The 25,806-nt window shown below is 42.9% G+C and overlaps 1 protein-coding gene across 6 annotated transcripts in view; it reads left to right on the top strand.

Annotated features, from left to right (window-relative positions):
• TENM2 (teneurin transmembrane protein 2) overlaps positions 1-25,806 on the top strand; it is a 924,727-nt gene that overhangs the window by 858,315 nt on the left and 40,606 nt on the right. For 5 of the 6 annotated variants that reach the window (XM_088023682.1, XM_028102726.2, XM_088023681.1 and 2 more), the window contains 6 exons: positions 3,898-3,918; positions 6,864-7,096; positions 8,318-8,472; positions 9,707-10,581; positions 17,937-18,112; positions 19,607-19,842. In XM_088023682.1, coding sequence (XP_087879808.1) covers positions 3,898-3,918; positions 6,864-7,096; positions 8,318-8,472; positions 9,707-10,581; positions 17,937-18,112; positions 19,607-19,842 — 1,696 coding nt within the window. The remainder of the gene's footprint in view (positions 1-3,897; positions 3,919-6,863; positions 7,097-8,317; positions 8,473-9,706; positions 10,582-17,936; positions 18,113-19,606; positions 19,843-25,806) is intronic. The other variant, XM_028102727.2, reaches the window with a different exon arrangement.

The raw sequence follows: 25,806 nt of genomic DNA, 5'->3' as shown, positions 1-25,806 counted from the left end.
TGTTTGAAAATCTAAAAAAAAATTATTTTCCAAATACAAAATTATATTATGATATTAAATATGCTCTTTTTTTTGTCCCCAGCTAAAACACTTCCCCATGCTGAGATTCTGATGGTGCTATTGAAAGTGGGCAATAGCAACATTGTATCAGGGAAGATCTTCAGGGAAGGAAATTGTCCAGTCCAAATGTGTTAGTGCTGGAGAAGGAAGAGTCACAAAAGAGTAGGAGCCTAGGAACAAGGACAAGGGCAGCAGAAGTTGGAAGAAACCTTCACCAAATATAAGCTTTGCCTGAGAATTTCAGTAAGAAGAGACCCTGCTTGAGACCAGTACAGAATATTAGGGAGGAATATATGGTTCTAGTTACCAAGGAAATGCTTTCCCTGTGTGGTCAGAGTATAAACACCAAGGTTATGAAACAAAATATAACACAGCATCCCTCCCCAGAATAACAATAATAAAAATATCCCCATAAAACTTTGGGCAGTTCTTGGCACTGTTTTCAAAGCTCTTTTACTAAGACATGTCCAAGTTTCGTGGAGCCTGAATCTTACATAATTTCAGAATGAAACTGAATATTATTCAGGATGAGAAAAGAAACCAAAACAAATTGCACATTTTGAAAAGCCAACAATTAGTACAAACATCACAAAATCCAGATAAATTACCTAAATTTTCTTATTCATTAACTACTATTACACTTCCATGTTACTTGTTTACCTATACTTTTTGGCTGCATACTCTTTGACCATCTTTTAATATGACAATGATTCTATAATGTCATTATCTGTAGAAAGAATAGAGCAGTAGTCTTTCTTTCCTCTAGGATAACTATGGTCAAAATGTGTTTCAGATTACTGATAAATTAGTAAATGTTGTCTCATGTTCACAACTGATTACTGGTGATATGAAAATTGTTAGAGTTGTAAAATTTTGGAAAACCTTTATCAAGCTTTTTTCATAGTATTTCTGGGCATTTCAGGTTTCCTTGTACAGTGAATAATCTAAATAGTCTTTGAGTTGACATTCATGAACCAACTTGTCATTGACGTCCTGTTAATAGTGAAATATTCTGTGTAAGTCTTTAGGGCGCCAGTGTGTGAGCTTCAATAGAGTAGGCACCTCTGGCATCTTTGCCCCTTGATGCCTAGAGTGGTGTTTGATCCACACCAGGGATTCAAGACACATTGCTTGAGTTAAAGGAAACACAGACCTGTGTCCTGCCTTTTGTTGGAATTTGTCCTTAGTTCCATGTCTCTCAAGTTGGAGACCATTAACATCAGTGGAATGAGCTAGGGGCCCACTCAGAACAAGCCAGGCCACACCCATTTGGTGACATTGGGCATTACACTTCTAGTAATAATGCTAGGTAAATCTGTACCATAAGGTGAGACTGTACCTGAAAAGCCACTTCTATACCAGAATCACCAGCAATAATCTAACTAGACAGTGAAAGAACTCCATTTGAGCCACATAACCATGTCCCCCTTAAATCTAAACTAAATTTCTCCCAACCAACTTCCCTTTCATTAGAACTCAAACAAAAAACTGTGGCCACTCCAATTCCACCCTGTTCTGTGCCACAGAGAGAGTTGGAAAGGAAAGAGGTAATAGCCTCAACTGATTGCAGCTTTGTGATTCTGAGCAGAACATAAGGGACTGGAACTAGTCCAAGGCATGGTCTGCCCAGCACTAAGGGAAGCAGCCTCATTCCTTCCTTCTGTCACTCAAGAACGCATTTTTGCCAGTCCCCACTCTCTCCAGGGCTCTCTACTAAGAATCAGCACCAAGGAGATGAGTATGTCATATCTATATTTACTTGCTCCCATTCACAACAAAGTGAGGAAGACAAACACACAGGCGTAAATCACAAGACAGCCTGATGAGGGCTCTTCATGATAAACTGAGTGTGCTTGGAGAGCCGTGAAGGCCTCACAGAGGACTCACTGAGACTCACAGTGTGCAGAGCTAAGCCATCTCGATTCTTTAATCCAAGACACCACTTTGCCCTTGAAGGCTGTGCCTGAAGGGTTTGCAATATTGAGGCATGGACACAAAGCCTAGGCCTGTCCTTTGTAAGTAAGGCACCAGTGCTGATCTACATAGACTGATTCACTGCTGTTATTTTGGGTTATTGGCCGCTAAGCACCCACCCTGCCAATGGCCCTGGACTGGAAGAGCGGTGACCTCAGCCTTTCTCCAAAGCTCATATCCATATGCTCATTTGACTATACCTTCAGCGACTTGGTCCCCCCATTCATGCCCTTCTCCTTTCCCCCAGCATAGATATTATATTAATCAACTTAAAGCAGATGTTCTTAGGAAAGAAGTAGGTCACGTCTGAAGACCCAAATCCCATCCAGTCTTTTCACAGAATCTTGACTAAAAAACTGGAATTGATATTGCAATAATTAAGAGCCAAATATGACTACCACTGGTGGCAGATAACATTTCACTTTCATTAAGCAATATAAAATAGACGCGAGAATTCCCGGCTGCCACCCCGACACACCAGGCTTTGCAGAATGAATCTTAAATTGCACTATGTCAGTCAGAGCTCAGGAGTTATCAGCATCATTTAATTAACTTTTTTTTTTAACGAAAACTAACACGTTGGAATAAAATATAAAAATGTAATCCCTGTGCAAACCCACTACTAATCATGGCCCCTGGCAGAGGCCCGGGCTGCACCTAAGCAGGAATCAGGGCATTAAACCCTTTTTGTCCCTTCCCTGAAGCCTCCTCCCTCAGCCAGAAGGAAAGAGGGCTTAGAGACTCCTTCCACCGTGGCCTTAGAAGCCTCAGGAATGGGGCGCCTGGGTGGCTCAGATGGTTAAGCGTCTGCCTTCGGCTCAGGTCCTGATCCCAGGGTCCTGGGATCGAGTCCCGCATCGGGCTCCCTGCTCCTTGGGAGCCTGCTTCTCCCTCTGCCTCTCTCTCTCTCTCTCTCATGAATAAATAAATAAATAATCTTAAAAAAAAAAAGAAGCCTCAGGAATGAGAAGCAGTTCTCTTTATCGAGGCCTTAGCCTCTCTCTTTGCCCTAATGTTATTAACTTTTAGCCACTTTCCTGTTGAAATTGACATGTATCTTTGTTCAAAAAAAAAAAAAAAACAGCAAAACTTTTACCATTTTTCCAAAAAAAAGAATAGTAACTGGAGTCTTTGGCTCCAATTATGAGAGGATGTTAACACCCATGAATTTCATGTATGGGTGTTTTCTGCAAGAGAGAATACATACTTGGGGTCCACACGGGCAAAGTGAGATAGGGGAGAAGGAAGGTGTCATGGAGCAGGGCTAAGAAATGGTTGACACTCTTAGGGTTCAACAGAATGATTGCCAAACTGCAGATGGATTTGGGAAGAGGCTTTCTTGGGTGGTATGGACTCTACCTGTAATGCACTCTACCCTTGTAATGGCAAACAGATGGCACAGGTGGCACCAGGCTCCCTCCCACACCCAGGGCAGACATTACCAATGAGTCACAGCACTCTTCACAGCTGGTCTTGCATTTGGCTTCAGAATCCTACTCCCGCACTCCTGGCAGCCATTACTAATCAATAGGTATTGGCACTCAAGAGGTAACCTATTTGCCATCCTTTCATTAGCCAGAAGACCTGTGCCACCTGTTGCCACCTGTGTCATGTGACAGCCACATTGCTGGTCAGAGAATTCAAGCATTCTTGTCTAGATTTTTCAATGGCCAGGAGGAGTCCAAAATCAGGGGTACTTCCCAAGTAATTGAGCCAGGAGCTGTCAGCTAGAAGGGAAGAAAAAAGAAAAAGACTGCCTTTTTTGGGCCCCATTATACAAGAAATGAAAATGTTATGTTTGCTTTATCATCAATTCTTCAGCTAACTGTTTGTTCTTTTTCCTTCTGTTTTCTTTCTATAAAGAAATAAAGAGTTTAAACATAGGTAAGACGAAGAACTCTTTCCCATATAATTTGATATGGTTCGTTTGCTTCCTTGTGTTTGCTTTTTGTTTTGTGCTTCTTGTGTAATGTGTATTTTTATGTACCAAATATAGTAACTTTTTTATGTGCTAATTGTGTGTTGTGGATATGATAAGCTTTAGCAATTATGAAATGCAGTCAAAAAGCAACCAAATAAGCTGACAGTAATTAGAATTTCCGGGAGATGCAAGTGCAAGATAATGAACCCTCAGCGAACTTTTATCCCGACTGCTCAGTGCGGCCCATAATTGGGCTAAAGAGTTGAGGCAAACTTCTGGCTTTTGTAAATGCTGGACTGGGTTCACAAAAGCTTTAATGAACTGGAAACGGGTCAAAAACTCATTTTCAACTCATTAATGATTTTCCCCCCTGGATATATGGTCATTTAAAAAAAAAACAAGTTAATTGACAATCTGCTGGTCAGAATGAATCCAACAGTCAGATGCATTGGGAATTTTCATGGAGTTAAATCACTTTTAAGTAGTTGGAAGGGTGTAGACCAAGTAGTTTTTGTCTAAATCCTTTGTCATTCAACTGCTCCAGGTTATCATTTAAAACCATATTGGTAAAATTCACATATATAGTGCACAACACACATATGTGTGCATATGGCTCTGGGAGCTTCCCATTACAAAGTTAGGAAAATGCCAGGTTGCTCTGAAATGGAAGAAAAGTGACCTTTTTTATTTGGAAGAAGAAAGAAAAGCAAAACGATGTATTTTAATACTCAAGGGAATGCTTCTTCTTGAAATGAAACATGGAAGGGGCTTCTTCCTGTTGTTACATGAGAATTAGACAGAGAGTGGAATCAAGTTGTACAAGATCGTCAAAGTCAGTGGAAAAGCCATGCATATGAGCCCTTGGCCGCCTCCTCCATATTCCCAAACTGGCTGCTTACAGGCACCCCAACTGGGACAAGTGAAAAAAAAAAAAAAAAAAAGCAACAGTGCCCTGGAAGGCCACCCCCCATTCGAATTCACATACCCCATTTGACCTTCACCACATTCACAGATGTGGAACCATGGCTGTCCATCTACCCAAGAGTCTCTAAGAATCTTGGTTGGGATGGGTATGACACCATGGGATAGAATAAGACCCCAGCAATAACTGACCCCACACCCTCACACATCTGCTCTTCTGCCAGAGTTTTTGAAAAGCCTCTTTGAATCGGGCTCCCTAGAAAGTCCAGAATTAATTATCTTGCTCATAGATAGGCACAGATGTGCAGTGCCCGGATCCTTCTGTTGATCACGCCAGCTACTATTCATTCAGTAACAAAGTAGAGCATCTAATTAAAAAATGGCATGGAGTTTTCCCTTTCTGCCCTAATTTGTTTTGCATATGTGGATATTCTCTGAAGACTTAATAGCCAAAAAAAAAAAAGAAGAAGAAGAAGAAGGAAGGAGGTGAAGGAAAGAAAAGGAACCCTGGTGGCCTACTCTTGTAAACTAGTGTTCTAGGCTGGAATTTTAGAAAGACCCTGACTTCTAGTTCACTTATGTTTCTTAATAGCAACCTGAGGAGAAGCTGGAATTAAAGATGGTCTTGATTCACAAATTGTTCCTAAAAATAACTTCCTAGTTCTTTTCTTCCTTAAATCGAGGAAGAACTCAAATGGGGGTGTTTTAATTAGTAATTTACCAGCTAATGTCAATAGGACAAATGCATCCAACACTATCATCACCCTCACCTTGCCTTCACCTCTTCCATCCCTTTCCTTCCCATAATTCCAAACTACAATGGAAAAATAACTGAAAAACAAAAGGCCTGTGCTCATTTTTGGCATGCAGCATCAAAACCTTATCTACCACACTAGGGCAGAGAGGCATTCACTAGTGGTATTCTAGAGGTAGTGACTTTAATAACCAGTAGAGGAATAGCATGAGCACCTATTCTGGTCTCAACCTCCAACAAGTGACAGACACTGCAAAGGGAAGAAACTGTAGGGTTTTGAGCCAAAAGGGACATGAGCGATGATCTGATTTCTTCATTATCCAAATAAGCAATCTAGGACCCAATATGGCCAAGAGACTTACCTCAGGTCACCAGCTGGGTCAGCACTGAGTTTAGAGTTTCCTGTGTCTTAGTCCTGTCCTAATCAGCAACATATAGGGCAGCTAGATACATGGCAGAGAAAGAGGTCCAGGTCTCTGAGGCTTAGTGCCTTCCTATTATATTTCTCACACACGAGGGTATTTCTCTCCTAGTGTAGCTTAGGGCCTTAGCAGATCTTGGTCCATACCTCTAAGCTCACCCAAAATATGAAAACTATATCTCCTCCCTCAGTAATCCAGATTCTGGGTATGATATCAGCAAGGCATCAAATTTCTTCCAAAAAAAAAAAAAAAAAAAGCCAACTTTATCCATATCCACACTAAAGAATATAGATACTGAGGCTGAGGACTAGGGATCGCTCTGGGAGCCTCCCATCACAAAGTTAGGAAAACTCTAGGTTGCCCCAGTCTTCATGATCTAGTACCCTGGAGGCATTGAGGAAGCATGGACTAAAAAGAAGACCTTGTCTCATGGAAGTGTTCCTCAATCCCCCTTGAGAAACAGATCAAACCCATAGGGGGAAGTAAAGAAGGCTGATACACACAAAACACGAACACAAAAGCAGGACCAGAGTGGGATCTTTCGTACCAGCTGAATGAAGCAGTGGCATTTTAGTACGATGGGAAACGATGAACTCGGCATAGCATGAGGAGTTTAGGTCCAATTAGAAGTCAGTAGCTAAGAGCCATGATGTGTTAGAACACTAAGCTGTTATGTTAGATTCTTTCCAGTTCAATAAAGTGGAAAGACACTGGAAATGGCTAGAGTCTTGCTAAGATTTTTGTCATCTCTTTGATCCAGTAGACCAGCTGCTTAGCCCCCTTCTCATTTCTCTTTGTGCTTCTTCTAAAGCAACAACCCAGCACACAAGTACTATTTGGCAGTAGACCCTGTGTCTGGCTCTCTCTACGTGTCTGACACCAACAGTCGGCGAATCTACCGAGTCAAGTCTCTAAGCGGAGCTAAAGACCTGGCTGGGAATTCAGAAGTGGTGGCAGGTACTGGAGAGCAATGCTTGCCCTTCGATGAAGCCCGCTGTGGAGATGGAGGGAAGGCCGTGGATGCCACCCTGATGAGCCCGCGAGGTAAAGGCTACCAAGGAAGAAAGCCTGTCCCCCAGAATAAGCTTGCCACAAGCTTGGCTCTCTTCTTAACTGAAAGTTAACTAAGCCCAGGCAGTCCCAAATACAGCTTTCCCTACAGTAATTTCACTCTGATAGGTTGCTTTGATGTGTGGGTATTTAAAAAAAAAAAAAAAAAATGTGTTTATCTGAAGTAAACTTCATCAGCCACATAGATTACAAATGGAAAGTGGGGTGAATTGCTCCTGGAGATTTCTGACTGCTGCCAGTCACACGGTGTCAGGGGGAAACTTTAGCTCCATGAGCCAGAGAGCCAGCTGGAGACAGAGCCCAGTGAGGGCCTCCAGCCACCCCCAGATGTTCATGTTCGACAGTAGTGTGCATAGTCTTAAGCACAGGGCCTGACATTTTTTAAGAGCCCAATAAATGGTGGCAGTTAAGAATGGGTATAATTTCCAAGGGTCTGGGATTGGCCGGCGAGGGGGGAGGGGGGTTGTTCTTAGAATCAATGGATCTCTATTTGAAAAGGACCAGGGTTACTTAAGGTTAAGGACTGATTGGTCCTTCGAAGGCCCAATTCTTATTAGCATTCTTAGCTACCACTAAAGGATCTGGCAGCGTGGATTAAGGATGAGGAGCCTTGGGCTTGGGCCTTAGGGTGAAGGTGCCAAAGAAATAGAAGCCACCGTGTGCATCTTACCAGGAGAGTGCTAGAACAGGTGTTCCCACAGGGCATACTGAGTAGAGTCAAGGCTTAATTGTGACTTTCCTGGAGGATATGTTTTGAATTGGGAGTCTGTGACAGCAAGAATCACTGTTTCTCAACCCCAGTGTTGTAATTAGTTGTGAAGGGTATTCAAGTAAGTTACTACCAATAATTTTTCAAGCAATGAACTTGGGAAATAACTTATTTTCTGAAGAGAGCAGATGCCAAGTTATTTCCCCATTCATTCATTTGCAGCCTTGGTTCATTTGCAGCCCAAAGTTCATTCTTCAGTTGGGTGGTGATACAGCCAGCACCCCAGGAACTATGCAGGTCTCAGCACAGTGCTCATGGGAAAGGGTATTACCTTTAAAGGTTGACAGCCACTGCTCTAAGCCTGTGAATCCATCCAGGAAGGTCCCTGGTCCAAGAAGGTAATGCCCAATAGGGCATCCCCACCTCCACCCCCACAAGCCCTACTCCTTGCCAAGAAACACACTCCCACTGTTTGTCTTGATCAGGTATTGCAGTAGACAAGAACGGGCTCATGTACTTTGTTGATGCCACCATGATCCGGAAGGTTGACCAGAATGGAATCATCTCTACCTTGCTGGGCTCCAATGACCTCACTGCTGTCCGGCCACTGAGCTGTGACTCCAGCATGGATGTGGCCCAGGTGGGACTTTCTTATTTCTCATCACTATGCCACACCTGGCTCTTGGCCTGAAGTTCTCACCTGCAGCCTGTTTGGGTTGAAAGTGGAGTGGAAGGAAGAGATATAGATACAGATTACAGGTTTGTTTGTAGAAGGCTTGAGATGAACTAGACAGCAAGATGGAACGGGAAATGTCAGATAGGAATGAGAGAGAGCACAAGAGAGAAAGGAAAGCGGGGGGGGGGGGGTTGGGGGGTGGTGGGGGGAGTTCTGCTCAGAAAGTGGAGCTGGTGACATACTCCAGCCGTGGCAGATTACAGGGTAGGAGTTACTGTGTAATTACCTCTCTTCTCCATCGTTATTGCAGGTTTGAGAATGTACTATACAGTGTTATATGTCAATCAGAACTTCCCTGTTAATCTGAAATGATTGCATCCTCACTATATAAACCTTTACTTTGTGCAGTAGTAAACTAGAGCAAAGCCATCTACAAGATTCCGCCAAGTGATATTCCGTTAGTATGGGCTCTTATGGGGGCAGAGAACAGAGGCTCACTCAAATGTACAGCAGGAGAAACTGGACTTTATTATATGGATCCTCAAACATCCCAAAATATGTTTGCCCTTCCTATAAGGGCCTTTTCAACCTTCAGTCAACCTCATTAATTTCAGCTCAAATTCCACAACATACTGACAACTTGCCACCAAGATGGTTGCTTCAGTTTTGCAGAGAAGGCCTAGTTCATTTCTTCAAGCAAATGCTCAAGTTGTAGTTCACTAGCCGGACTGTGCATTGGCGACCCTTGGGTCCAAACAACATGGCTCCTTTTGTGTATTAGATAAAAGTGCTGCCTCTAAATGAACATAGCCTCCTTAGGCCCATGGCTTGATGAGCAGAGGACGGGATGGATTACATCAGCCCCTTGTGTGGTGAATTACCTGTACAACTGTATATGATGACTCTGACTTTGGTCCAATCTTCTGGGACTGAGAAGAGCAACATGGGTAGAGCTGGTGACCTACTTTAGCCACAGCAGATGATATCACAGGAGATGGCCATATATTACATGGCCTCTTCTTCATCGTGTCCACTTGACATGGGCAGTGGGCAAGTGGTTTGGTGATGGGCACTTCTCATACATTGTGGGTAAAAAAGTCTTTTTTCCCCAGCTGCGTAAAACCAATATATGTGCCTCACAGTTAAACATTGGGCATGTTAGAGGCTGCTCCTTAATTTGATGCCATGTCATCCACAGGTTCGCCTGGAGTGGCCAACAGACCTCGCTGTCAACCCCATGGACAATTCCCTGTATGTTCTCGAGAACAACGTCATCCTTCGAATCACTGAGAATCACCAAGTCAGCATCATTGCGGGACGCCCCATGCATTGCCAGGTTCCTGGGATTGACTACTCACTCAGCAAACTAGCCATTCATTCTGCGCTGGAGTCGGCCAGTGCCATTGCCATTTCCCACACTGGGGTCCTCTATATCACTGAGACAGATGAGAAGAAGATTAACCGTCTACGCCAGGTAACAACCAATGGGGAGATCTGCCTTTTAGCTGGGGCAGCCTCAGACTGTGACTGCAAAAACGATGTCAATTGCAACTGCTACTCGGGAGATGATGCCTATGCGACCGATGCCATCTTGAATTCCCCATCATCCTTAGCTGTAGCTCCAGATGGTACCATCTACATCGCAGACCTTGGAAATATTCGGATCAGGGCAGTCAGCAAAAACAAGCCCATTCTTAATGCTTTCAACCAGTATGAGGCTGCATCCCCCGGAGAACAGGAGCTGTATGTTTTCAACGTCGATGGTATCCACCAGTACACTGTGAGCCTGGTGACTGGGGAGTACTTGTACAATTTCACTTATAGTGCTGACAATGATGTCACTGAATTGATTGACAATAATGGCAATTCCCTGAAGATCCGTCGGGACAGTAGTGGCATGCCCCGCCACCTGCTCATGCCTGACAACCAGATCATCACCCTCACAGTGGGCACCAACGGAGGTCTCAAAGTCGTGTCCACGCAGAGTCTAGAGCTTGGCCTCATGACCTATGACGGGAACACTGGCCTCCTAGCCACCAAGAGTGATGAAACAGGATGGACAACTTTCTATGAGTAAGTACATTTGTTAAGTATTTCTCGACAGCACCCTACCCTAGCCAGCGGCAGGATTGGCTATCCACATAGCTTTCAAAATTGTTTAGTCACATTGTCTTCCTGACTTTAATGTCAACTTGTGGCCTCAAGATACTCATGTCCCCTCTCCTTGACTTCTAAGTGATTTGCACTGTTGGGTCTATGATATTGAACATCCTCCCTATAAGGGCTGGCAATTTCTTTTGCCTGCTTCCCCTTCCAACTTCAGGATATTGGACATGCACAGCACCTGGGAGAGCAAGTGCTCATTAACTTTGCTGATTATTCATGTTTGCCATGGGTGCGGAAATTAGACTCTAAAAGGCAAGGTCCTGGTGGGACTCCTGTAATTGGCCCGTAGGTCCAGCAACACACTTGATTGCACAGACAGGTAGATAAACTCTGAATTTCCTCCTTAGCAGAAACAGATCAATACAGATAAAATGCTAGGTATATTAAAAGATGTGAGAGCTGGTCATATTACCCCTAACAATTATCTCATACTTAATAGTACTGCTGTTTATTTTGCCAAAAAAGCTGTTTTCCGTCACTCCTGTGGGCAGCGCTTGGTCACACTGCCCACTGCTGCAGGTATTAACCAGTGGGATGCTGGCTGGGGAAAATTGCTAAGGCGTGATCCCCCAGTCCCTGCCAAGACTGAGATGGAATTTGCAAGGATCTGGCTCTCCGCGATGGTGAAGGATCTGGTTAAGCTCACATTTGGAGTCCTTGCTTGCTTTCTGTCGGGGTGTCGCTGCTGGCTGAGAGCTAAGTTGGGGAGGGGTTGTTGCAGAGGGAATGGGGGACAAGAGAGAGAACAGAAAATCCCATTGTTGATCACTCCTAAGTCCAGGAATCTTCACTTCCAGTTGGTAGGCAAATGGGTTTGGGAGAATGGAAAGGAAGCTGTTGCCACCTGCTGGAAATTTCCTGCGTTGCAGAATTGCTTTCCCTTGCTCTCTTTCTCTTTGGGCCAAGCTATCCTCCTCGGATTTCGGAAGCATCCTAGCATCCTTCAGGGCACTAGGACTTGATCAAACTTTACCAGCCAGTGACTCTGCCTCTGTAGGCACCATCTGAGTGCCATCTTTAGCTCTCACACCAACTTAGGCTAAAACTCTACAATAACCCAAACACCTATAAGATGTTCACCTTCCCTTCTAGCAGTCTCACCTAAGGACCCAGTGCATTTCAGAGATAATTTGTTGGCTGACATGAGTGAGTACAAAACAATGTCACTCTCAGGAGGCCATTCTGAATTAGGCCTGACTTAGAGACCATAATAAAGAAGTTCAGCCTTAGGTGCACCTTTAGACACTAGCTCTAACTGGGGGAGTATTTTCCAGGAGGGGTCCCTAGTTGAATAAAAATACGGGCAGGATGCTTTAAAAAAAAAAAAAGTTCACAAGTTACATGGAAACTGCATGACTGTTTTCTCTCTTGAAGAGCTGCTTTTTGATAATGTGGATTAATCTAATTGTCACAAATTCTCAATTGTAAGAGTTCAAATGTGTTAGGTTTTCTTGTTGCTCCTAAAAAGATGGTGAATTCCTTTTGCTTTGCAGTACTTTTACACATGGTCAGCTGGGGAAGAGCAGCCTGTATCCCTGAAAGGCCCAAGACTTTACTTAAAATTACAACCACCCCTCCACACGCGCACTCTCTCTCCCTCCTTTATTTTAATCCTTACCACTTGTTACCATCTGACATACTCTATATTTTAAATCATGGTTTATTTTTGCCCTGTCCATCATGTGTACATCATGGAGGCAGGGATTTTCATTCATTTTGTTCTTAGTCATGTCCCCAGTGCCTTGAACAATGACTGGCATGTAGTAGGCACTCAGTAAATACTTGCTTAATAAATGAGTCAAAAGTACCCCTTTAGCCCCACACGGGCCAAAGCTGCAGTGGTTCCACTGAGTGGTCTTTGAGATCCCATTACTGGAACTCATAGCTCCTTGCAACTATGTGTAGACTTATTTGCAAAGAGACCTAAATCTGAAGATACTCCATGGGCAAGTAAGCACAGCTGTAGGAAACTCACTCTTCTTTGACAAAGAGAACATAACATGTTTTTCTTCCTGTGACCCCTGAGATCCTGGCCTCAACCCCAATCCTCTGTTCCCCAAAAGTAGAATCTCCAGTTTCTACTACAGTTCTCATAAGGAAGCACGGCACCAGGAACCATCATACGTGTCCAGGTGCTTTGGAATTAAATCTTTGCCTGGATCCCAGGTCATGGAACTCCTCATACAGTCCCTGTTCGGCTGCAGGAGTTGAGGATATTGTCTGGTACCAAGTACTCCATTAGGCGCCCCATATGCAAACACTTAGAAGTGTTTATTTTATTTTATTTTATTATGTTATGTTAGTCACCATACAATACATCATTAGTTTTTGATGTAGTGTTCCACGATTCATTGTTTGCGTATAACACCCAGTGCTCCATGCAGTACGTGCCCTGCTTAATACCCATCACCAGGCTAACCCATCCCTCCATGCCCCTCCCCTCTAGAACCCTCAGTTTGTTTCTCAGAGTCCATAGTCTCTCGTGGTTCGTCTCTCCCTCCGATTTCCCCCCCTTCATTTTTCCCTTCCTTCTCCTAATGTCCTCCATACTACTCCTTATGTTCCACAAATAAGTGAAACCATATGATAATTGACTTTCTCTGCTTGACTTATTTCACTTAGCATCATCTCCTCCAGTCCCATCCATATTTTCTTATTTATATTGAGGTAAAATTGATATATTTGTTTCAAGTGTACAACATAATGATTTGATATTTGTATATATTGTGAAGTGATCACCACTCTAAGTCTAGTCAACATCCATCATTTTACAGAGATACCAAAAATGTTCTTCTTGTGATGAGAACTTTTAAGATTTATTCTCTTAGCAGCTTTCAAATATGCAGTACAGTATTATTATCCCCATACTGTACATTACATCCCCATGACTTATACCTACCTGGAAATTTGTACCTTTTGACCCCCTTCCCCCATTTTTACCTATCTCCCATTTCAGGTAACCACCAAAATGTTCTCTGTGTCTATGAGCTCAGGTTATTTTTTCAAGATTCCACATATAAGATCATACGGTATTTGTTTCTAACTTATTTCACTTAGCATAATGCCCTCAAGGTCCATCCATTTTGTCACAAGTTGCAAGATTTCATTCTTTTTATGATCGAGTAATATTCCATTGGACATTTAGGTTGTTTCCATATCTGGACTATTGTAAAGAATGCTGCAGTGGACATGGGGTTCAGATATCTTTTTGAGTTTCTGTTTTCATTTTCTTTGGATGGATACCTAAAGTGGAATTGCCAGATCATGTGGTAGTTTTATTTTTAATTTTTGGAGGAAAGTCCATACTGTGTTCCATAGTGTTTACATCAATTTATATCCCCATCAACAGTGTGCAAGGGTTTCCTTTTTTCCACATCCTTGCCAACACTTCTTATTTCTTATGGTTTTGATAACAGACATTCTGATAGGTGTGAGGTAATACCTCATTATGGTTTTTATTTGCATTTCCCATTGATTAGTGGTGTTGAGCACCTTTCCATGTACCTGTTGGCCGTTTGTGTATCTTCCTTGGAAAGGGTCTATTCAGTTCCTCTGTATATTTTTTAATCGGGTTGTTTGCTTTTATGCTATTGAATTGTATAAGGTTTTTTTATATTAACCCTTTATCAGATATATGATTTGCACAAATTTTCTCCCATTCAGTAGGTTGCCTTTTCATTCTGTTGATGGTTTCCTTGGCTGTTCAGAAGCTTTTTAGTTTGATGCAATCCCACTTGTTTATTTTTGCTTTTGTTGCCTTTGCTTTTGGGGTCAAATCAAAAAATTGCCAAGACATGTCAAGGAGCTTACCACCTAGGTTTTCTTCTAGTTTTATGGTTTCAGGTCTTTAAGGTTTTTATCATTCTGAATAAATTTTTATGTAACGGTCCAGTTTCATTGTTTTGCATGTGGCTGTCCTGTTTTCCCAACACCATTTATTGAAAAGACTGTCCTTTCTCCGTTGTATATTCTAGGCCCTTTGTGATAAATTAAATGAGCATATGTGTGTGGGCTCCCTATTATATCTGGGCTTCCTATTCTGCTCTATTGACCTGTATGTCTGTTTTTATGCCCATCCCATACTGTTTTGATTACTATAGCTTTGTAATATAGTTTGAAATCAGGGCGCATGATGCCTCCAGCTTTGTTCGTCTTTCTCAATATTGCTTTGGCCATTAGGAATCTTCTCTGGTTCCATACAAATTTTAGGACTATTTGTTGTTTCTGTGAATAACGCCATTGGAATTTTGTTAGGGATTACATTGAATTGTGTGGACATTGTGATTCCTCCAGTCCATGAACGTGGAATTTCTTTCATCAATGTCTTATAGCTTTCAGTATAAGAGGTCTTTTACCTCCTTGATTAAATTTCTTACTAGGTTTTTTTATTCTTTTTGATGCAATAATAAATGGGATTGTTTGTCTTTCTGCTAGTTTGTTATTAGTGTATGGAAACAACAGATTTTTATATAATGATTTTTGTATCCTGCAACTTTACTGAATTTATTGGTTCTGTTTCTATATGTAATATCACACCATCTGCAAACAGTTACAGTTTTACTTCTCTCTGATTTGGATGCATTTCTTTTTCTTGTTTAATTGTTCTTTTTCCTGATATTAGAGGAAAAGCTTTCAGTTTTTCACTAGTGGGTATGATGTTAGTTGTGGATCTGTCATATATGGCCTCTATTATGTTGAGGTACATTCCCTCCATACCCACTTTGTTGAGAGATTTTTATCATTAATGAATGTTGAATTTTGTCAGATGTTTTTCTGCATCTGTTGAACCATCCTTGCATCCCTGGAATAAATCCCACTTTCAAGGTACTGTTGAATATGATTTTCTACATTTAATTTAAATATGAATACGATTTGAGTATTTTTGCATCTATATTCATTGGAGATATTGGTCTGTAATTTTCGTTTGTTGTCCTTGTTTTGGTAGCAGAGTAATGCTGGCCTCAGAAAATGAGTTTGGAATAGTTCCCTCCTCTTCTATTTTTTGGAAGAGTTTGAGAAGGATTGCTATTAATAAGTCTTCGAATGTTTGGTAGCATTCACCAGTGAAGCCATCTGGCCCTGTAGTTTTGTTTGTTGGAATGCTTTTGATTACTGATTGAAACTCCTTAGTAGTAATCTCTTATGATCCTTTGTATTTCTGTGGTATCAGTGGTAACATCTCCTTTAGTTTCTGATTTTATTCGAACCCTCTCATCTTTTTTTCTTGGTGAGTCTAGCTAAGGGTTGTCAATTTTATCTTTTAAAAAAAAAAACAGCTTAGGGCGCCTGGGTGGCTCAGTTGGTTAAGCAACTGCCTTCGGCTCAGGTCATGATCCTGGAGTCCTGGGATCGAGTCCTGCATCGGGCTCCCTGTTCGGCGAGGGGCCTGCTTCTCCCTCTAACCCTCCCCACTCTCATGTTCTCTCTCTCTCTCTCTCTCATTCTCACTCTCTCAAAATAAATAAATCTTTAAAAAAAATTTTTAAAAAGCTTAGTCTCATTGATCTTTTGTCTTTTTATTCTCTATTTCATTTAAATACCTTTTGTTTCTAATCATAAAACATGAAAGTTAGACTTGGTTGGTTAGAAATAATTCCTAAAATATGGGAACATACAAACACATGCAGAAAAACTATCGTTAATGTTGAGATGTCTGTATTTTGAGAGACTTTCTTCTACATATACTCATTTTTCACCCCTGTATACTATCAGGGGAACATATTCCTGTGCTCCACTCTTTCCACTCAATAATATATACATTTTTTTTCACTCTAACGGATAGAAATCACTGTCATCAATTTTGATGACTTTAGAGGTTTCTACTTTTAACAAATCTCTGATGAATGACCATTTAGGTTATTCTAATTTGTCACTCTTAGTAAATAACATCTTTGGACACCTGTCTGAGAGGCAGTTTCTTTAACAGAGAAGAGGACAAAAGGCAGTCCCTTTGACAGGGAGAGCCTGAGTCCCATCCATGTTTACCTGGAAAGCCCTGATGGTGTAACCACTCTAATGTAGTATCTGCACCACTCATTGCCTAGTGCTCGGGGCAAATGATAAGGATAGAGCCAAAAGCTGGGCTCCCCGCCCAAAGTTCTCCCCTCCCCACCCCCTTTGTCCAACTGGTCATCCAGCTTAATGTTCTGTTCTCAGCTTTCAAACATCCCCAGAAGCAAAATTTCTTATCACATTTTCTCAAATCACTTACCAGGTCTGCATTCCTTTATTCTGAAACCATTTGCCAAGCACCATCCATATTTGCTTTTTTTTTTTTTTTAAGATTTTATTTATTTGACAGAGAGGGAACACAAGCAGGGGGAGAGGGAGAAGCAGGCTTCCCGCGGAGCAGGGAGCCCAATGCAGGGCTCGACCCCAGAGTCCTGGGATCATGACCTGAGCTGAAGGCAGATGCCCAACAACAACGGAGCCACCCAGGAGCCCCCATATTTGCTTTTGTAGTCCTACGTGACAAAGTCAAATAAGCCACCATGGTTCTGTTCACTGGCTGTCCCACATGCTATACAAGCTCCAGTCTCCATCACTCAGAACCCACCAACTTTGTCCCCAGTCCAGAGGGACACACCTAGAGGCCAAGTAAACTACTTTCTTTGCTCCCCCTTCCTCCCCTCTCTAGTAACATCTCATCTGGGGAAGCTCAAGTCTCTTTCTTAGGGCCAATGGAGGGCCCAAGCTTTCTGACAACAATGTGGGGAAATATTCTACCAAGTGGAACAGCAAGGCTTTTTGCTAAAGGAGGTGGAAAAAACTCCACAGTTTAAGAGAAGAGTAAAGATGATGTACATAAAGAAGAAGGACCCAATCTCAGGCAACTTTCTAGCAACAGAACCGATCACTGGTATACCTAAACTTGGGTGCTAAGGTCAAGTGAGTCAGTGGGAAAACAGTCTAAGAAGGCTGCTTGGGGTGCTGTGGTTGGTTTGGGGCTATAAAAGCAGAGAAAGGGGTACAGGCGGCCAGATCAGCTATGCTTGAGGCGAGGCATGGAGGTGGCATTTGGCCCAGGCTGACTGTCCAAGTCTATGAAGTGGCAAGTGGGATGAGGTTATAGGAGTATGTAAGAGCAAGGACATAGATGGTCTCCAATGCCAGGTCTTGCTGATTGTGACAAGGAGCCTCAGTGTGATACACTACCCAGCCACTCCATCATCCATTCTCTCTGGCCCTTGTGTGGTTCTGAGTGGTGGGAAAGTCTTTGGCTCCAGTAACTGCGCTTCCAAACCTGTGTGTCTGTCCTCCAGCTATGACCACGAGGGCCGCTTGACCAATGTGACACGCCCCACGGGGGTGGTGACCAGTCTGCACAGGGAAATGGAGAAATCCATCACCATTGACATTGAGAACTCCAACCGTGATGATGATGTCACTGTCATTACCAATCTGTCTTCAGTGGAGGCCTCCTACACAGTGGTACAAGGTAAGCCCCCCGCCCACTAAACTCACCCATGGACCCCAGCCAAGCCTGGGAGGACTTCCAGAGACTGGGAGTACCCATTAGCTTGTTATTTTAGTCAAGTGTCCACAGCAAACAAATTCTACAAGAGGTCAGTCTTGTAGAAAATGACTTAATCAGATTCAGGAGAATGTCACCTATACTAAATGAAATGTCCAGAGCTTTGGGAATGTCTACATACTTATCTGAAAATGTCAGTTGTCATCCCCACTCACTCTTACCTTTCCATCATCAGCACTCCCCACCAACACAACACACAGAGGTACCTTCTCCAAGGCACTCTATCCTTTTGGGTTCATCTCTTCCTTTTTTGGCCCATTCTGATTCTTCTTCCAAGCACTTGTTTGTTGAATTGATTGTCCTGGAATCAGAGCCCTTTAGCAATCTCTTGCCAAGACCGGGATCTCAAAGGTTTCTGACCACCCCATAGTTACTAGTGCTGTTTGACATGACACACAGTCCAGGACAAGCACAGGAGCTGGCAAGAAAAGGAATTGTGCAGATTAATTTTTCTTTTAATTAAGATATAATGTCAGTGGGCTAGCCCATTGTCAGAGGATAAAAGTGTCCTCTCGGTAGATAAATGGTGACATTTCTGGACTATTATCCCACGACAGAGCCTGTTTCAATGACTCTATTTCTGCTCTGCCAAATGATTAATGATGTAGATTCTGTCTTTCTGCATGATGGCTATAGTTTCAGGAGTGACAGATACACATTTGCTCACTATCCCAAAAGCCAGCGTCTCAGAAGCCAGCCAAGCTGGACTCCTTTGCCCAAATAATCAGGAAGCAATATATCTGGAAAAGGAGTTTCACATTTCCTTCCTGGAACTTTTCGATAAGGAAAAAGGTCACAGGTCTGATTGACTAGTGTAGCTTTCCTTTGGGAAGATAAAAGCATGTTATCAGCACCCACTAGTTCAGTCTACCTTATGCTGTTTGAATCTCTTCAGAGTTCTCTTGAGTAGAGGTGGCATCATGGTGGAGTCAGCAGCAGAAGCATGAAGGGCAGGAAGGTTGCTTTTTCTCTTGAGCTGATCTGTAGCTAGACCATCAACTTCCAGGTTAGATGGTAGGCAAAAGGAAAAAAAAAAAGATCTTTTTTTTTTCCCTTTAAGATAAAATATATATGTTAAAGATTAGGGATTTGATTGACACAAATTGTGTAGGCAATAGATATCTTTAAAGGTACTATTAATAGTCTTCAGTGAGTAGAAGAAAAATATCACAGCATAATTATTTCTGGAGTGCCACATATTAATAATGTTTAACTTTCCACGGATCAGTAGCATCTCTGCTACTCACCTTAACATTGTATGTGTGCTAATTGAAGGCAGCCTTAGACTGACAGCTGCAAAGTACCATGGAAACCTGTAAAAATAGGGGTTCTGTTCTCTTATGACTAACAGAGTGGATAATTTCTTTCCCTATCCCCACCCCCACTTAATTTCTCCAGATCAAGTGCGGAACAGCTACCAGCTCTGTAATAACGGTACCCTGAGGGTGATGTATGCCAATGGGATGGGTGTCAGCTTCCACAGCGAGCCCCACGTCCTAGCGGGCACCATCACCCCTACCATTGGGCGTTGCAACATCTCCCTGCCCATGGAGAATGGCCTCAACTCCATTGAGTGGCGCCTAAGAAAGGAACAGATTAAAGGCAAAGTCACTATCTTTGGCAGGAAGCTCCGGGTAAGTGGTTCCACCCCATCTGTCATCTCTAAGTGGTAGGGGATACACCCTTTCCTCAGGAGCTGAGGCAATTTCCCAGGTCCCAAGCCTCCATTACTCCTTTCTTCCATGGGAAAGACAAGTCTTTCTCTCAAAAGATAGAAGCCATATCCCTTTGGGAAAAACAGTGTCTGTTTCCTAGGAGAGAACAAGGTGGGGATTTACCTTACGCTCTAGCTGGGATAGCTTCAGTCTTCTTGTCACACTTGCCATCTTCTCCCTCGACCACTCTTTGGCCAATTCAACAAAAACTTGGTGTCTACCGCACGCTGAGTAATGTGATGAATACAGGAAGAACAAAAATTTTATAATGTACTCTTTACCCTCAAGGAGTTAACAGTCCAGTAGAATATATAGATGCAGGATAATCCAGTGGGTTAAGTGAGTGGAGCATCAGGGCCTGGATGGAATCACAGAGGAGGAGATATCACCCAGCCTAAGGTGATCAGGGAAGGCTTCCCAAGAGGAAATCACAAGCAAACCATGGTAGAAAGTTTTAACCAACTGTAGCTTCCCCAGACTAGGCAGCTTATCCACAAAAAAAGTAACACACAACACTCATTGAGGACTTTCATAATACAAGTTCTATGTTAAATGCTTTACTTATTTTCAACAGCCCCACTGGGGTACTTACCTCTGTTTTTCAGATGAGGAAACACAGGTTCTGGGAAGCTACAGAACCTGTCCAAAGGCACCATGGCTAGAAAATGGCACAGCCAGGACACAGTCCCAGTTCCATCTTTGTTTCTGGCTCACTTGTCAATATCCTTAACCACCAAGCCCCAGAGCTTCTGGATTAAATTCATAGTCATCCAGATAATCTGGGTCCTGCCCTAGTCACTTATCTGGCACTAGGAGGGACCGATTCTTAACATCATGCTAACCCCTTCCCCAATGGCTGGGAATCCTAGGGATCCCAGTCCTCATCAAATTTAGCACGTATTTACTGAACACCTACTATAAGCCAGCACTGGAGATCTATATGGCACCCCAGGCAAAATCCCTACCCTCCTGCAGCTTACCGTCAGGGGTGGGGAAACGGACAAGAGGGGCAGATAGTCAGTACACTGGTAAGTAACTAAAGTAACTGCAGATTAAGATGAGTGTTGGGATGAGGGTAAATGGAGCATGACAGGGTTTAACCACTACTTTGGAATCACACTTGGGTAATAACTTTGGCCTGTTATTGGGTTGAAATCCCCCCAACCCCCGGTGTAGGCTACCTCCCGGCAGGGACAGGCCACTCCATATTAAGATTCTGCCTTTGTCTAGTTGGAGCTTCATTCCTCACATTAGGTTATCAGCAGTCTCCCATGTTTTTCTTCCTGTGCTGGTATCTGCAAATTCCTAAAGACAAAAATGAAATGAGATTAGTAGCTAAATCCTTAATGACTGGATTTCAGGGCTGTATAATTGATTTTTGATATGCTGCACTGTAGAAGTTGATTATAAGTAGTAATCTTGCTTTTTCTCTGATAAATCAGTTATGCATTTTGACTAAGTTTTCAAAATAAAGATAAATGTGGCCCTAAAATAAAATGGCTATAATCCCAACTCTGAATATTAAAAATCTTAATAATGATACTTGTGGTAATTAGCAGAAGTTAGGCACGCAAGTCTTATAACTGAATTTCTGCCAGGGTTAGATTTGCTGGCATCATGTTTATGCAAATCAAAACACAGCTTTATCTATCAACACCTCAACATTTAATTGTCTGGTGTTAGTTCCTGTAACAATAATCACATATCCATTTAGCTCTCTTAAATGAAAATCACTATGAGATTATAACAGGTTGAGTGGACTGAAAATGTAATTTGAAAATGAGGGAGAAAGCCTGGAATTTATTTGCATCTCATTTATTTTAATTCAATTCATAAATTGTTTAGTGAATGAAATAAAAGCAACTCCTGGAAATTGCAGGGGAGCAATTGGAAGAAGGTGTAAAAGAAAAGTGGAGCGTGCTGTGGATGAAGAGAACTGGGGAGTGTCCTTTTAGTCAGGTTCTCCGTGAGCCCAGAGCAGGGAGGTTTGCAGCCCCTAAACCACCAAAGGTACCTGTGGGTCCGCATAGGGCAAGCAGGCTCTTCTCTCCTCGACTCCAGTGCTGACATTTCTTTTCCCTCTATCTTGACTTCCATTGTCAAATGGGGCTGTGAAGTTTTTCATTCATTCCTTAGGGGAATGCTACATTTTACAACTGTCATCATTTTCCTGTGTATAACTAACTCGTTTGTGTTTTTTTACTTTCTCTTGGATTTAAGTCTCCTCTCTATTTGGACTGCAAATTAAACCAATATTATACATTTTTTTTAAATAACATGTTTGCTAAGTGCCAACTCTATGCCAAGCACTATGGAGTGAGTAGACTAGAAAGAGAGAAAGAAAACTAAATGCTTGCCAGCATGGAGAAGACAATGTGAATCGTGTGGTGTAAGCTGTAACAGAGGCAATGTTACAAGGAAAGCGATAGTGGGTTGTGTCAGGAGAGATAACAAATAAGCCCTACAATCTCAGGAGCTTTCCACATCACAGTGCAAATAAGGCAGGCGGCTCGTCCTCATGGTGACTCACTGCGGTTGCTGTCTTGCGATCCCACCACAGTAGGCAGATGACCTCTAAAGTTGCTCTGGAAGGACAAGGGGGCTGAGCAAGCAGAGCTCGGCATGGCCTGCATCACTTCAACTGAACCTCAAGACAGCCTAGGAGACGTTGTCTTTCTGAGTACCTAAGGAAAAAATAAATGAAAGAGTTGGTGAACACATAGCAGGGTCTCTACCACCTCGATCAGGAAGAGCTTCACAGAAAAGTTGGAATCAGTTCTGAAGAGCAGTAGGAATTAGCCTGGCAAAGATATGGGTAAGGGGTGATCAGATCAGAAATGTTGCCTGTGAAGCAACAGAGAGGTCAAAAAGGGGAAGAGCATTTCAGGAAACCTTAACCAGTTGGGCCAGAGGGAAGGCGAATGTGTTACACTGTGGTACAGAAAAAGAATGCATCGGCCAAAGGCAGCACATGGAAAGGAATAAGGAATATTTGGCTAGGCTGACATTTATCCAGAGGACTGTAGGGAGGGTTTCCAGGGTTTAATTAGCAGAGTGATATGTTGGGATATGTAGTCTTAGAAAGACCTCTCAGGCTTCCTCAGGTGTGGAGGAAGATAGATCAGAAGGGGACAAGACAGGAGGAGAGGGATAGCCCAGAAGCAATTGCAGTAATCCAAACAAAGAACTAAATCACTAACAGTAAAGAGAGAAAGAAGAAGGAGGGAGGGGTCTGAGAGATACCTTAGCACACACAATTAACAGGATTTGACAAGTAGCAAGGTTGCTGTATCAGGCTCTCCTTTTGAGGCTCCCTCCCCACAATCATATGGACTGGGAAACCAAGTGGCTGTCTAGGCTCTGTGAAGGAGAAAGGCTGGAGACTGAACCCCAAGACAGACATGTGACATTCTGGCAGCCCCAGCCCTGCCTCTTGGAATGGGGAAAAAAATGTTGCTCCTCCATGAAAAGCAGGGAATTTGCAGCGAATCTGTGGTGCAGCAACAGGGGATATCGAGCCTTGAAGCAAGCCGACTTACCTCTCCCAGGGACCATCAAGCTTCTAGGATTCTGGCCAGTTGAGTGATGTGAGGACCCAAGGCTGAGCCTCCCTAGAATTCAGAAGAAACCAAAAATTCCAATGAAACTACCAGGATAGACCAGTTTCCCAGTGAAATTCTAAACCTTCTTCCAGCAACCCAGTCAGGGAGGAACGTGTCGGCAGCATTTCCATATAGGCTGGTGAAATGTAAGATGGCGGACGGATAGACCATCAAAGAACCACATCCTTCCACCAAGAGCTTTATGATGCTTTGGCAAAATTTAGAGTATTAGTGTCTTCTTCCCAGCCCAAACTCAATGTGAGAATAATTTTCATTATGTCTCCCAAGGACGCCTCAAGGAATTTCATTTGAAAGAGTTTTTTCCACTCCACTCCTTTCTCTGTTCTCCCTGGCCTTTCAAAAACACACGAAACAGTTGCATCAGGGCATCTGTAAGCTCCATGAGCACAGGCACCACCTCACCACTCTATCTCTGGTGACAAGTGCCATGTGATAGGCACTCAGACAACACGTAAGCAGGGAAAAGGGGATGACCATGCCTCTTTAAGGCTCCTCCTTAGAAGGTGCACGTGTGTGTGAATTCCTCCCCCCAAACTCACCCAAAGCAGGCATGAGTTCACAAACACATTTCCCCAGTATCTGTCAGGAATCTTGCCACTGCAAAACACAGGAAGCCCACTCAGGCTAGCATAATAAGAAAGGGCATTCGTTGTCTTGCCTAATGGGCCCCCACAAGTCCAAATGATGTCATCAGGTTGACACCTCTTTTTCTCTTTCTCATGGTCCCCTTCCATCCCCCAGCATTACTTCTCTTGGCAGTTAGCCTAATTTTCTCCCACAGTAGACCAGAGACCTCGTCACATGGGGGAGTCAGGCAGAGTTGGCCAAAGGTGACTTCAGGCTGACATCAGCTTAGCTTAGTGAACCCAGAAAAACGGATCTCCCACATCACTTACATTTAAAAAAAAAAATCCCAGGTGACCAACTTGGTACAGAGGCAAATCTATGATTGGCCAGTACAAGGTCACATGGGAACGCATGTATCTTATGTTGGACATCTCAGTAAAACCACCTAAACAGGGGAAACCTTACAGAAAGGGGGTGCTGCACCCAAAGAAGGAGTAGGTTAAATCACTCACACACACACACACACACACACACACACACACACACACACACACACCCCAGATATATTCTATATCCTCCATCCCTCCAGAGCCTAAGGCAAACTCCTGGCCCTGAGGCTCTGTTCATATATCATCCCCCCCCCAACAACCTTCCCCACCAGCAAGTCTTTTTTCTAGATTTTTTGGAAGAGAGAACAGAAACCAACCTCTTCTACTGAGATTTAAAACTCCTACTCTTTCCTGAAATGGACTCAGTACATGATTCTCTCTGAAAAGGAAGCAGACAACCACCCTCTAGGATATTTCCTCCTGATTATGATTTACATAGAGGTTGCAGAAGCAAAAAACAACTACATGTGTAGGTAGCAGAACAAAAGAAAAATCACTTCCAAGATCATCTTCCATCATGATATTGGTATCAGTGTCCTTCCCAAGAAAAGGTGGGAGTTAGTAATTTTCTTGGGGCTTCCGTATGATTAATAGGACATTGCAATTACACATTGGCTTGTGTTAGTTTTACCTTTGTGGCAAATGACAGTGACACAGGAGCGAGGTGGGAGGCAGCTGTACATGCAAACACACACATATAAACTCAGTTCTGCATGGAGCCCACTCAAGTAGCTCTGCTAATATTCACAGTTACCATGAAAGCCTGAATTTTACCAGCCCCTTCCTGCCACAGTGCTTTCCTTCTGCACCAATATTTTATATTTCAAACATCTATATGTTGGCAGTGTACTAGGCACTCAGTATATAATGGTGAACAAAACAGACAAGACTCAATGTTATATTGTGAGCAGTGCTTGGGCAGACAGGGCTTGTGATAAATTTAATATCGGCTTAAATAATATATAATTAGAAGGGCAAGCCTCTGCAAACACATTAAACAATGTATTCCCCAGGCAAGTATTACTTTTGGCTGACTTGCTATTTTGGAAGGTGTGGTGGAAAAGTGGAAAGACCCTCATGCCATAGCAAAGGGAAACAGATAATAATCAAATAAATGAACAAAGAATATAAAGAAATTGTGCTGGGTGCCACGAAGAAAAATACAGGGTGCAGGTAAGAGGGAATATCTGATTCAGGTTAGGCCACTCTAAGAAAATGACATTTGAGCTGAGAACTGAGGAGTAGGAATTTTCCAGCCTTGGGATAGGAAGCAAGCCTCCTATGCTAGTGGATTAGCATGTGCA

The sequence above is a fragment of the Eumetopias jubatus genome, unplaced genomic scaffold (genome assembly GCF_037043125.1).
Source record: "Eumetopias jubatus isolate StellerSeaLion01/CBP00866 unplaced genomic scaffold, mEumJub1_p1.0 scaffold_5, whole genome shotgun sequence".
Lineage (NCBI taxonomy): Eukaryota > Metazoa > Chordata > Mammalia > Carnivora > Otariidae > Eumetopias > Eumetopias jubatus.
This window is presented reverse-complemented; position numbering and strand designations above follow the sequence as displayed.